The 12,893-nt window shown below is 36.4% G+C and overlaps 2 protein-coding genes across 5 annotated transcripts in view; both read right to left on the bottom strand.

Annotated features, from left to right (window-relative positions):
• Positions 1 to 5,664, bottom strand: part of LOC111810920 (telomere repeat-binding factor 1-like) — a 5,979-nt gene extending 315 nt beyond the window's left edge. The window contains exons 1-8 of one of the 4 annotated variants that reach the window (XM_023697765.1): positions 5,429 to 5,664; positions 4,640 to 4,833; positions 4,269 to 4,483; positions 2,740 to 2,847; positions 2,445 to 2,529; positions 1,712 to 1,795; positions 781 to 1,125; positions 1 to 83 (exon numbers count right to left, since the gene is read on the bottom strand). The exon at positions 1 to 83 is cut by the window's left edge and continues 315 nt beyond it. In XM_023697765.1, coding sequence (XP_023553533.1) covers positions 66 to 83; positions 781 to 1,125; positions 1,712 to 1,795; positions 2,445 to 2,529; positions 2,740 to 2,847; positions 4,269 to 4,483; positions 4,640 to 4,789 — 1,005 coding nt within the window. In that variant the 5' untranslated portion in view covers positions 4,790 to 4,833; positions 5,429 to 5,664 and the 3' untranslated portion in view covers positions 1 to 65. Of the gene's footprint in view, positions 84 to 780; positions 1,126 to 1,711; positions 1,796 to 2,444; positions 2,530 to 2,739; positions 2,848 to 4,268; positions 4,484 to 4,639; positions 4,834 to 5,079; positions 5,261 to 5,428 lie in introns of those variants that run through there. The other 3 variants (XM_023697768.1, XM_023697767.1, XM_023697766.1) reach the window with 3 other exon arrangements.
• Positions 5,665 to 6,727: 1,063 nt separating this feature from the next.
• On the bottom strand, positions 6,728 to 8,580 carry LOC111809738 (cysteine-rich and transmembrane domain-containing protein WIH2-like). Its single transcript, XM_023696138.1, has 3 exons — positions 8,233 to 8,580; positions 7,904 to 8,111; positions 6,728 to 7,012 (listed from the first exon to the last, which is right to left on the bottom strand). The coding sequence occupies exons 1-3, from the start codon at positions 8,282 to 8,284 to the stop codon at positions 6,967 to 6,969; spliced, it is 306 nt and encodes a 101-aa protein (XP_023551906.1). The 5' UTR covers positions 8,285 to 8,580; the 3' UTR covers positions 6,728 to 6,966.
• Between the last annotated feature and the right edge of the window lie 4,313 nt (positions 8,581 to 12,893).

Here is a 12,893-nt window from a genome sequence, read left to right as displayed (position 1 = left end):
CGAGAAACATGTCAATCCCTTTAAGTACAGCTCCACAACTTCTCCAAGTCAGTTTTTGCTTTCCATCAAACCCGAATCATCTGCTGACGTGTATCAAAAGAAATGCACATATAAGTTATTGAGATATTCGTTAACCACATCAGAATGTTAAAGCAAAAGTAAGGCATGAATGACAACAATGCTGGTTGAAAGAATCCCAGACGAAAACTGTTAGGAAATACCATTAGGAAACTAAGGGTATAATAAGATCATTAGCCAAGGAGTTTGTTAGCAGGGATGAGCATACAAGGAGATGAAATGCACATATATAAAGAAAGCATAGTTCAATAGTTCAATAGTAATTGACATATACTTCTTAAGGTAAGGTTGGAGATTCACGTCTCCATACTCCACAACTGCATATTCAAAACAAAAAAGTCTTCGGGTTCCTTGAATTACTTCTCAACATTTTACTATATTTGCCTCGGGTATTCAATTAAATTTCCGAACTCTCGAGATGATACCACTTCCATTGAATCAGAATCCTTAACCTCTGGATATTCCCATATATGGTATTTGTAACTGTAGCAAGGAAATTATTCGCTAATAAAGAACCTAATTTGTTTCTAAGATTGCCCCAATAAGTAAAGGTATTGTGGATTCTAGTAATTGTCACATCCCTCTGTATAATATTGATAAACGGATCAAACTTATTGACTCATAAACCCAATGGAATTAAGAAACAAAGAAATAGATACTCGAGTAATTTCAGCAGTATAAATAAATAATAATACAGTTTACCATCTTTGGAAGATTTCTTCCTTTCAGTGTCTTCATTGCGGCTTCAGCAAATGATTGTGCTGCTTCTGCATCAGCCTCAGCCGCCTCCGCTTCCCTTGCTGCCTCTTCAGCTTCTGCTATAGCTGCTTCTGCTTCTGCAACTGCATGAGCAGCAGCTGCCGCTGCCTCTTGGGAAGTCATGGTTCTCATCTTGGCCAATTCAAGATCGATTTGAGCTTTAGCAAGAATACACATTTCGTCCTTGTCAGTTCTTAAAGAAGCTCTTTGATGGTCGTCCAAGAATAACATAGAGCTCCTTCTCTCTGACGAAGGCATCACTGGAGGAAGCCTATATTTTCGTTTAACCTGGACAAAATGAAACTAAATTTAACGCTCAAAACGTTGGAGAGGTGATATTTTTTAGTCTATCAATAGTACAACATAAGAAAGAATTGACTCCTTAAGGCTCAGCCCATCAGAAGTAGTCAAGCAGGCAATTGAGATTAACATTTGTGCTAAGCTAATACCTAGGAGGATCCTGAAGAATGGGTTGGGAGGGAAGTGATGGCAGCAAGCTTGACATAGATAACGTCATATAACCAAGGAAAAAGAGGAAAGAAAGGAAAGCCGGCAATCCAATCATCTTCCCAGAATTAAATATGATTGTCTTTCTCCAGAGAATAATAGTGGATTTCTCAGCAAATTATTTCACAATATTATTATATTTCACTCGACTCAAAATTTGATATATATCATCACAGATATCCCTAATATAGGAGTATAATGCAGAAACCAAACCATTCCACAAGGAACAATACACTATGATTATTATTTTAAGTAAACAACAATAGAAAAGAATAAATAGCTCGAGGGAATCAAAGTAACTTAAAAGAGTTTTCTCTTTTTTTTTTGTTCTTTTAAGAAATCAACAATGAAAATCAGATTTGCTTACCTTGACCAGTTTACCACTAGCTGTTAAGAACTTCAATTTTGATGATAACAACCTCTTGAAGTCTGGTGGTGCCCAGTATTGATCCTATTGATGGAAGGGAGAAAAAAAAAAAGAACTCAACAATAGCAAAGACAAATACAGTTCAATTTCAGGAAGAATAATTATGAAAATATGATTTCACATCCAAAGGGGAAGCCCCTGCACAAAGTAAGGAGTTGCAACTAACTTTTCGAATGGACATAGAAAAAGTGTAATTAGAAAAAGAGAAGGGTGAAGATCTTGAAAAGAAGGATATAAATATTATAACATCAAAAGCCACAGGTGATTCAAAACATAACTACAAATTGTACCAAAGTTTCTGACAAATGTTGAATGTCACTTGAATCAGTCGATTATTGAGAACTAACTACTCATTGATGAGCACTTGAATCAGTCACCAAGGATTCAGAATAATCAATAAAACTCTCCTATCAATCCAAAAATTAATAGTTACCAATCAGAAGCCGTTTTTGCCCCTTGTTTTCAGAAGATGAGCACTAGCATCATGAATATAAATCCATAAAGCTTATACCGATTTATTTAATAAAGAAACGAAGTCTAAATATGTAAGAGATCGAAATCAATTGATTTCACCAACAACCATCTCCTTTCATTTTCTCCTCGCATTGATGAGAAAATGAAGGAAGGGATTCGACTTAAGTTAAATGTCTTAATTTGGTGAAAGGAAGACTACCTCTATATATGAGGTAATCTTTGTCTTATTAGAGCCACCAGGTTCCCTCAAGGTAGTAATTGCCTCAATTATGAGATTGTCTAACCTGTAAAATAAATTTAAAAAAAAAACAAACAAATTAAACCTCTGTTGGCTACCAAATGTATATCACAACAATGCATGTTTCAGATGCTTAAATATATATATTCCACCTTTATCAAAATGAATAGTTGCATTTCCTACCAGGAAATCATTGGTTTTCTTGTCTATGTTCTAGGTTTTGGCTACTTTGAACTAAAATGTTATGGAATTTGACCTTTTTTCCCACCTATGACAATCATATCTTGCATCTCTTTCTGTTCTTTCTGCTTCCGTTTCTTCTTCTTCATCATCATCTTCTTCTTCTTCCTCCTCTTCTTCTTTTCTGTTCAAAAGTGGGCATAAGATACATTTATTCAGAATACAAAAGAAATAAACGCGCCAGGAAAATTAGATTGCTTCTTGCAGCTAGCAGCCATAGATCTTTTGTTTTTTTTTTTAAATTCCATTTCACACTTAAAAAAACCATGACAGAGACCGGGGACAGTTTCGTGATAATGATTCAAAACTAGAGCCAATTTGAAAAACCCATAATATTCTAGAGGTAAAAACGTGATGAAGTCCCTAAAGCTTAAATAACCCAGTAATTTGAAAATGATAAAAATGTGATTAGAAAATCTAATTGAACGGCTAAAAAACATGCTCAACGTTTTTTCCTGGAAAACAAGGGAGAAGATAAATCTCTCGTATTTTGTTATTTTACCATTTAAAAGAAACAAGCGATTGCCAAATAAAGTGTAAAAGCAATAACATTGATCAACCTTTTTGAGTGCAGCTTAACTTAAACAATCTACAATTTTCTGTTTAGAAATTTTGGTCTCTCATGATATGTTCCACAGGCCTTTCATTGTGAAATGAGAGGAATAGGAGGCAGTTTCACAATGTTGAAAGTGAAACCTGTAGATCTACATTTATTGACATTCATCCCTTCAAAATGAGCTCTCCCTAATTACTATCTTGCTACAGTTCATGCCAATTTGAAATCCATTTTGCAACCCTTGGCCTTGAGGCTATTGATTGGGTGGTATTTTATCCCATTCCTCTAGTGTTACATCTCTACAAATATAATTTTCATTTTATATCAAAATATTTCTAGATTTCTTCTTCAAATCAGCTAATAATTTAACCCCAATTCATATGTAAGCTTCTAAGTTCCAACTACAACAGATTTTAAGCCTCGCTTAACTTGTAACATACGGACAGTGCACGATTATTTCTGATCCTTCTACAGAAGATTGAAAAGGATCAGGATTTATGATTGTGATGTTTAAGCACATGATACTTAACACTCATCACAATATATGCTGGAGGAGCTTTATCTCGGAACCTAATGTATATAATTAGAATTTCGGTTACCAATCTGACTGCTAAAAATCTCTAAATCAGGATAGACCCAGCTTGAACCAATGGTCTGCCGGATCGGGCTGAGTCCATGACAGATCCATCACTTAAGATTGGATCAAATGTTCAATAACCAAATCCCATGCTCTACGACTTCACCAAAATCAGGACTCTAAAGTAATATCTACTATCCTTTACATAGCTGAATTGATTATCGCATTGTCCTAAAGATCAAATGTTTGAATCCCACAATGACAATGTTGAAGAACTCAAAAAAGCAACGGAAAACAAAAAAAATTCGAGAAAGATCAAATACAAAAAATACGAAGAATCTGTTCACAGAAACGACAACTAAAAAAAAAAAAAAAAAAAAAGGAAAGAAGAGTGATGAAAGATTTGACCAACCTTACATTAGATCGCTTTGGACCAGCTATCAGCTTGATATCCGAGGAAAGAGAAACAGATTTAGCTTCTGGCAATTCGTCTTCACTTTGGACAGCAACACTTCGAGCCAAAATGTTCTCATCTTTTTTAGGAGCATGTAATCTCTTAAGAGCCAACCTGGCCTTCTCTCGGGATCCCCAACCATTAGCCATCACACTCATATTCCTCCACTTGTCCTTTATAAAATATTAACGACATGAATCAATCTATCTTTCAAGATAAATTGCTTGGCAAAACAATTCCTCTTCCAACGAATATGAAGAACTACCAAAAGTTCACATAAAAGAGTTGTGAAATAGTGAGCTAAAGACTACTAAAACATCATTATTTACCTTGAGATCAACATTTGAACGAAGATACAGTACACTGCTGAATTCAGGATCCTTAAGTATCGTTCGCCACTTTCCTGCTCCATGCTTAACAACTCCAGCCTTCAGGGCTGCTTCTTCTTCGTTAGTCCATTTCTGCTTCGGAGCACCCATCAAAAGTTGCAGAAAGAAGGATCACCCCCAAGGCCAGCTAGTTTCTTTCACATCAGAAAGGAACAGATTTATTTTCATACTCAAAGACAAACAGGGAGAAAGCTAAACTAAGTACTTCACATCAAAGTTGAATATAACACGAACTGAAACAAGAAACCACCCAAAATCTGACAAAAGTCTCAATTATAAACACAAAAAAAACTAAAAGATTGTTGGGAGTTGAAATCCCCGCCAGAGTAGAAACTACAATGGAAAAAGAACTAGTTTAAGCCATTGAATGGTCAAATGACCTAATTCATAGCGAACAAAGACCACCACTTCCTTCGCAGCCCGGATAATCCAATCTGCCGGAATCCAAACTCCCCAATTCAATCTATTAGATAATTCCCAATGTCAAGTTCTAACCTCCGTCTCCAAGCATTACAATATCCAAATCAAAAACGATAAAATTGAATTCGAACAAGGAAGTAAGGGCAAACCCTATTCTTCAAAGCAAAGCCATTCGATCGGATGAGCGGGTAATGTTAAATTTACCGAACCCTATTGTTTCCACTTCAACATGCTTGTAACGGTTACGGAAATTGGAAACGATAAAATTACAACAACAAAATTGAAATTCCAAGGAGAAAGATGAGATACCTCAGTAACGCAAAGGGAACAATAGCATGAGTTAGGTTTTCCAAGCCTCGAACATTCAAAATTCCGTTCAAATTTGGCGCATAGGTAGAAAAAATCCGCCGTCTCTTCTTCTACCGCTCGTCCAGATTCATACAAATTTATATATTTTCCTGAGAGCCTCCTTAATATTCTTCCAGGAAAATCAATGTTATTAGACACGGATTCAGCTGCCGCCCGAAATCGTAATTTTATTCTTCANTTTTTTATCTTTGTAATTTAACAAATTATTGACAAATTCTAAAAATAAAAAATAATAATAACAGATCAGATCTGATGTGGATTCTGAAAAAAAATTATTTAAATTCTAATTAAATGGATTTTTAAAAGATTAATAATAATACGTTTATATTTATTAATTTAAATAATTAAATTAATTAATTAATTAATTATATTATTAAAATTTTGTGTCTATTTGAGTCTTTTAAAAAATATTACAACCACTCACCAACCTTAATCGAAAATTAAATTATCTTTAATTTTAAATAATATTATAACTGTGTTGTTTAAAAATAACATTGATGAGCTAATAATCACGTGTATATTAGATATAAATTTAATATTATTAACGTTTTTCTACAAAGTACGAAAAATAGAATAATACAAATTAGAAATTTCAGAGACTATTATAAACTTTTTTGAAGCACAATTAAGCTATGGACAATATTCTAAAATTTAATAGGTCAAACTTGTAATTTATTAAATTATAAATTTAATTTCTAAACTTTAAATTTTGTATTTATTTCGGTTAATAAATTCTTGAATTTACAAACAAAAAAAATTATAATACAATTGGAGGAATTAAAAGATTTGTATAAAACCTGATTTTCTTAATAATAAAATTTTGATAAATTACCAAAAATAATAAACAAGTATAATTAATTAGAATATTAATAATTATTAATAATAAATTATATTAAACATGATTAGTAATAAATATACTAATTAAAATTTAGGAAATCTAAATAATATATTATTATTTAATAATGTTATATTTTTACTGCCATAAATCACCCGTTTAATGATTCGTAGATAATAATATTATTTTTTTAAAAATGAAATATTGCGAAACAAATAAGAATATTAATATATGTGGTTGAAAATCCAACAAAATCTATCAAACAAACCGACCCTTAAGCAATTAAAACAAAAACAAAAAAAAAACAAAAAAAAAAAAAGAACAAATACTATTAATCAATTTTTTTTATTTCCAATTAAGGGTTACTTTTTAGTTTTACAAGGAAAAAAAAAAAAAAAAAGCACTAGAGAGAGATAAGGGTGTTATTTAGGTAAGAAAAATGGGGGGAACGAGGGAGGAACAAGCACTAGACTATTATAATCAATAAACGCAACGAATTAAAAACTTCACAAATTGAACGCCCAGTTTCAATCTTTTTTTCTCTTGGGGAAAAGCTTTACTGAGAGAGAGAGAGAGAGAGAGAGAGAGAGAGATAGTTCTTGAATTTGAAGCCCGCCCGCCACACACTGCACATGGGGTCTCTTCAGAAGCAGGCGTCGAGCAGGCAGCAACAGCACAGCGCAGCCAAACTGCACACACAGTTCATATCATTCTCAATTTTGGTATCAAACTCATCCCAAATTGATACCAATTCCGTACAAATTTAACGACGCTTCACATATCTACATAATCACATGATATTATCCACTTTAAATATGAAATCTTATATTAATGAAGATAATCGTAGTCCTAATCGATGACTTACCCCTAATAAAATTGAGTTTTGGAATAGTGTGATAGCTACTTGTAACGAAAATTGGGACTTAAACACCATCATAAACAGCTACACTGTTCGAGGTCTAAATCTAACAAATTTCTAAACAAATTTTGGAAGAATTTTGAGTATTTTTAAATAAATGAGAAAAGATTAGATTTAGACTAATGATGATGGTTAATACACATAAGAACAAATTATTCTCCCAGAATGTTGGATCGTTCACAATTTGATCCATCCATTAAGATCCACCCAGGAAATCAAAGAATTTTACAATTAATACTAAATTCTTTAGGATAATCTATTTGTTTTCCTAAATTGAGAGGACAGACATTTCAACATTGATCTGGAAACCATTAGAAAATGGCTAATATCATTGTATGCTAAAAAATTGGATTAATTGCAATGATCTTATACAGTATGGTTTGTGCCGTTTGCAATAATTAAAATGATAAACATTATAATTTCTTAAGCTTCCCAGATTAAAATAAAATAGATATTAAAAAAGACTGTAATATAGAGGCTAACTGGGGGTTAATTTGGGGATTTCATTAGGGCGATGAAACCGAGGCTGAACGCATTACCAGACGATGCAATTGGCTCGTTCTGAATTCAGTTTCCGATACCATATCATCGGAATGATTCAGATCCGATTTCAACCGCCTTGAACAGGTAAAAATGGAGAAATCAAGAGAGAGCGACTTACCAGCCTTGCAAGCAACCAGAGCTGCTACTTTGTTGTTGAGGAGGAGGAGGTTGACCGTACTGAGGAGCGTAAGGCGGAGGATATCCCTGCGGCGGATAAGCACCGGGAGGAGGATAGCCCTGCGGCGGATATCCTGGGGGCGGATATCCCTGCGGTGGATATCCCGGCGGCGGATAAGCATCCTTCGGATAACCTTCCGGCGGATAACCTAAAACAACCATCAATACTCTTAATCAACACAAAACATACACAGATCTACAATCGCACACCACAATCCCTTCGATCCAACACTAAAAACACCAAAATCATAACAAAAAACAGCAAAATACCTTGAGGCGGAGGCACTCCAATCGGAGCCTGGCCTTGATTATAATAACTCATCTCTTCTACTTCCTCTTCAAATCAACAAGATATCTCCCTCTCAACACAATCAATCCCGATCGCCGAACAACGTCGACGAATCCGGCCGGAATTCACAAAAACAAAAACAAAAAAAAATGAAGGAAAAACTGAAGATAGATGGAGGAGTCAATGGAGACGACAGCGAAGGTCCGCGAAGTACAGAGAAGAAGATTGGGATCTGAAGGATTTGTATATATAATCCGAAGACAGAGTTTGAGATTACCGACAAACAGAGAAGGTTATGTTTGTTTGCCGCTAATCCGGGAAGGCTTATTATCTAATCCGTTTTTCGTTTCTCGATTAGTTTTAATTAAGGAGTTTACCAGGGTCCCACGATTTTGACACGTAATAACATCAGTTGTTGACGATGATGACGATCGACGGTCAAGATTTTTTCTATTAATATTAAGTAAATGTATTTTATTTTATTTTTTTTTTTCAAAGAAAATCATAAACGAAGAGCCGCGTGGGGAACGCTTACGAGGATATAGGATCTTGCACTCAGTCGTTTTGACCCATTATTATTTTTTCCTAAAAATATTATTCTAAATAAATATTTCATAAATTATCCATAAAGCGTTATGTAATTAATGTACTTTATTGTATAATGATTTAGTAGAGGTGTACATTGAACCCGAGAACCCAAATCAACTCAACCCGAATTACAAGAATTGGGTAGGACTAGATTGAATTTTCGGGTTGAGTTAGGTTGGTTTTTTAGGACCCGATCCAATTCGGGTTGAGTAAAAAAAGAAAGAACGAGTTGTCAGGCCCCCTCGACCCATTACCGAACAGTACAACACAATCTTCATGGGCCAGCATGATTACTCCAATATCCTAACTATCTGACGTGATGATGGGCAGGTCAATACTTATTCGTCGCTCGCAGTCCACACCAGTACTTATTCGTTATTCCAGTTTTTACTCGAGTATACTCGTCTCACCGCTCGTGCTCAATTCTTCATCTTCTTCGTTCTTCCTTCCTTCCACAATGCTCCTCGTTGTAGGCTTGCATACGGCAGACACGTAGTCGTAGACTCGCACTCCTTCTCATAGGCTAGCCAACGACCCATTGCACAATCGCACTCCTCGTCCTCGGTGACTCAGTTAATACCTTTACTTTGACATGTTAATGCCTCTAAAAATTTAAGATTTGGATGCATACTTTTTAATTACAATTATTATTTGGTCGGTACTTTGTATATAATATTAATACGAAAAATATCAAATAAAAATAAAAATAAAAAAAAAGAAATTAATTGTTGTGCCACGTGGGCTGCTTTACTGGCTTGTAGATAAAATCCTTAAAAAACATTCAGAGAAAGGTAGCAGGAAAAAGGCCAAGAAGCTTCCGGGAAGGCAGGCCGCACGTGCGTACGCTTTTTCTTTTTGTCTATTTTATCTAAATAATTATCCATAACAAATTTGGTATTGGAAAACCAACCATTCATTGCACATCCACTTGGGTAAGGGATTGAATCGGTAATTTAGCATCACGATTTTAAAACACGTTTACTATGGAGAGTTTTCTATACCCGAATATTTCGTTATCCTCTCCAATTAACGTGGGATCTCACAATCCACTCCTTTAAGAACTGATAGCTGCACACACACCCAGTGTATGCTCTGAAACCATTGTAATGCCCCACGCCCACCACTAGCATATGTTGTTCACTTTGAACCGTTATGTATCGTTGACAGCCTCTCGATTTTAAAACGCGTCTACTAGGAAGAAGTTTTCACGTGTCCTTGCATTGCTCGAGAAGTTGTCATTGGGGTCAATGTATTTCCAACACATTTCTTTGTTCCTTAGTTGAAGGAGACCAGCTATATCTCGATGATGGATCTATCTTCCTCACGGCCCAAAGAGACGTTTTAAATTCAATATTTTGCTGGCTTAGAACAAGCTACCATATTGATGCTATTTCTTTCCACTGTTTGTAGTCTACAGGAACATTCATTGCAGCCCCACTTAGCAGGGGCGTTGGTTGGCTGATGGTTAAGCGTGAGATCCCACATCAATTGGAGAGAAGAACGAAACATTTTTTATAAGGGTGGGAGAGAAAATTTGAAAGGGAAAACACATAATGAATAATATCGATTAGCGGTGGGCTTCGGCTGTTACAAATGGTATCAGAACTAGACACTGGGCGATGTGTCAGGAAGAACACTGAGTCCTGAAGGTGGTGGACATGAGGCAATGTGCAGGAAGGACACTGGGCAAGAAAGGGAGTGGATTGGGGGTCCCATGTTGATTGGATAAGGGAACAGTGGTAGCGAGGATACTGGGTCTTGAAGGGTGTGGATTGAGGAGAAGAACGAAACATTCTCTATAAGAGTGTGAAAACCTCTTCTTAGCATACGTGTTTTACAAACTTTGAGGGAAAGCTCGAGAGGGAAAACACAAAGAGAAAAAAATCTACTAGCGGTGGGCATGGGTTGTTACAAACGGTATCAAAGCTAAACATTAGGCGATGTGTCAGGAAGAAGACTAAGTCCTGAAGGTGGTGGACACGAGGCAATGTGCAAGAAGGACACTGGGCAACAAAGGGAGTGGATTGGGGGTCCCACATTGATTGGATAAGGGAACAGTGGTAGCGAGAATGCTGGGTCTCGAAGGGTGTGAATTGGAGAGAAGAACGAAACATTCTCTATAAGGGTGTGAAAGCCTCTCCCCAACAGACGTGTTTTAGAAATCTTGAGAAGAAGCCTGAAACGGAAAGTCCAAATAGAACAATAACTGCTAGTGGTGGGCTTGGGCTGTTACAAATGGTATCAGAGCCGGGCATCGGGCGATGTGTCAGTCAAAGCCAAGACGAGCTGGTATAGACCATTAAAACTGCCCTTTACTTAGGGTGCTGAAATAGAACAGTAAATAACTTCATACTGCACACACTGCCATTATCTACTACAGCTGTTGATGCTTATTGCAAATTATGTATAGCAGTTGACTATAAATTCTGAGCTACTCCAACAACCGTAGAATGTGAGCTACCATCAAAGTGCAAATAATTGCATGGGACCATCTTTTATGTTATCCATCATTACTTTATAAATGGATTCACTTTGAGTGAAATATTTGCAAGAAAACCAAACACGACAAGGTCAAACATTAAGAATATGAACCAATTTCTAATGACATGTCTGTCCTAAATGACAGTTCCAAAACAAACTTGCCAAGGAGGAGGACTTGAAAGCTTTTTGAGCCCCGAATGGGTTGGATACAAGGCAGTGTGCCATCAAGGACACTGTGTCCCGAAAGGGGGTGGATTGGAGGTCCCACATCGATTGGAGAAGAGAACGAGTGTCACGAGTGTCACGAGTGCCAACGATGACTCTGGCCCCGAAGGGGGTGGCTAGGGAGGAGAACAAAGCATTCTTTATAAGAGTGTATGGAAACCTCTCCCCAAGCATTATAAAAACATTGAGGGAAATCCTGAACGAAAAAGTCTAAAGAGGACAATATTTGTTAGCGGTGGGCTTGGGTCGTTACAAATGGTATCAGAACCAGACACTGGGTGATGTGTCAACGAGAAGGCTGAACCCCATCGAGGCAGTGTGTCAGCGAGGACGCTCGGTCCTACATCGATTGGAGAAGAGAATGAATGTCAGCGAGAACGCTGGGGCCCGAAAAGGGGGTCGATTGTGAGATTCCACATCAATTGGGAAGAAGATCGATTGTTTATAAAGATACGTAAAACTCTCCTTAGCAGAAACATTTTAACGTAAAAATTGTCAGGCCCTATTCATCTCATCCTACAGAGAATTAAACTCTAGGCTTCTGCTGGTCTCGGGTTGCTTCAGTTCTGCAACCTCAACAGCTTTCGGTCAAAGATCGTACACGGATTTTCTCTGCTGCTGGGCCCTGTTTGTGCCCCCACTTCTTCAATGAGTATCTTTATCATTTCTGCTCATGCTCCAATCCACACTAAACCTGTTGTTAACGCCTGATTAGCAGATGACCATGTTGTCTCAATTTCTTACATCAAAAGTCTTTTATTTCTCATTGCAGCTCAGCTCAACGACATTGTGGCTGCTGTGATTGATGAACAACCCTAGCTCGACTGGTCGAGTCAGCGGGCGGCATTCGTGAGAGAAGTTTTCATCGTTCAATCTCGATACGAGAAGCAAAGAATTCTACTCCCTTCCTTAGTATGTCATATTAATCTCATTTGACATGTCCCAACATTCTAACCATCGTTAACCCACCGTCAATAGATATTGTTTGTTTTTGCCCATTACATACCGTCATCAGCCTCACAATTTTAAAACGTATTTGTCCCCTTTCCAACCAATGACGTTCATACCCTTATAAGGAATCTTTCAAAATACTTCGTTACTAGGGAGAGGTTTCCACACGTTTATAAGTAATGTTTCGTTAACTTCTCCGACCGATACAGACTTCACAAGTGCAAACATTTTACTTACTAAGAAAGTTTTGTTCTACAATTGACTCACATAAATGAACGTACATTTTGTTGGTATATATAGTAACTATCAATTATTTCAAGCTTTCGTATACAATTCATTTACATGAACAGCAACCTAAAACGGGTTTATAAACAAAAACAAAAATTGAAATCCAAAT

The sequence above is a fragment of the Cucurbita pepo genome, chromosome LG14 (genome assembly GCF_002806865.2).
Source record: "Cucurbita pepo subsp. pepo cultivar mu-cu-16 chromosome LG14, ASM280686v2, whole genome shotgun sequence".
NCBI classification, from domain to species: domain Eukaryota; kingdom Viridiplantae; phylum Streptophyta; class Magnoliopsida; order Cucurbitales; family Cucurbitaceae; genus Cucurbita; species Cucurbita pepo.
Note: the sequence above shows the minus strand (reverse complement) of the source record. Positions and strands in the feature narration are given on the sequence as shown.

What these genes read in the sequence shown, in the direction of transcription:
- LOC111809738 (XM_023696138.1), bottom strand. Translation starts at nt 8,284, where the DNA reads ATGAGTTATTATAATCAAGGCCAGGCTCCGATTGGAGTGCCTCCGCCT. An exon ending in TGGAGTGCCTCCGCCTCAAG is followed by an intron (nt 8,112 to 8,232) that starts GTATTTTGCTGT and finishes TGGTTGTTTTAG; the next exon opens with GTTATCCGCCGGAAGGTTAT. An exon ending in TCTGGTTGCTTGCAAGGCTG is followed by an intron (nt 7,013 to 7,903) that starts GTAAGTCGCTCT and finishes CTGTGTGTGCAG; the next exon opens with TTTGGCTGCGCTGTGCTGTT.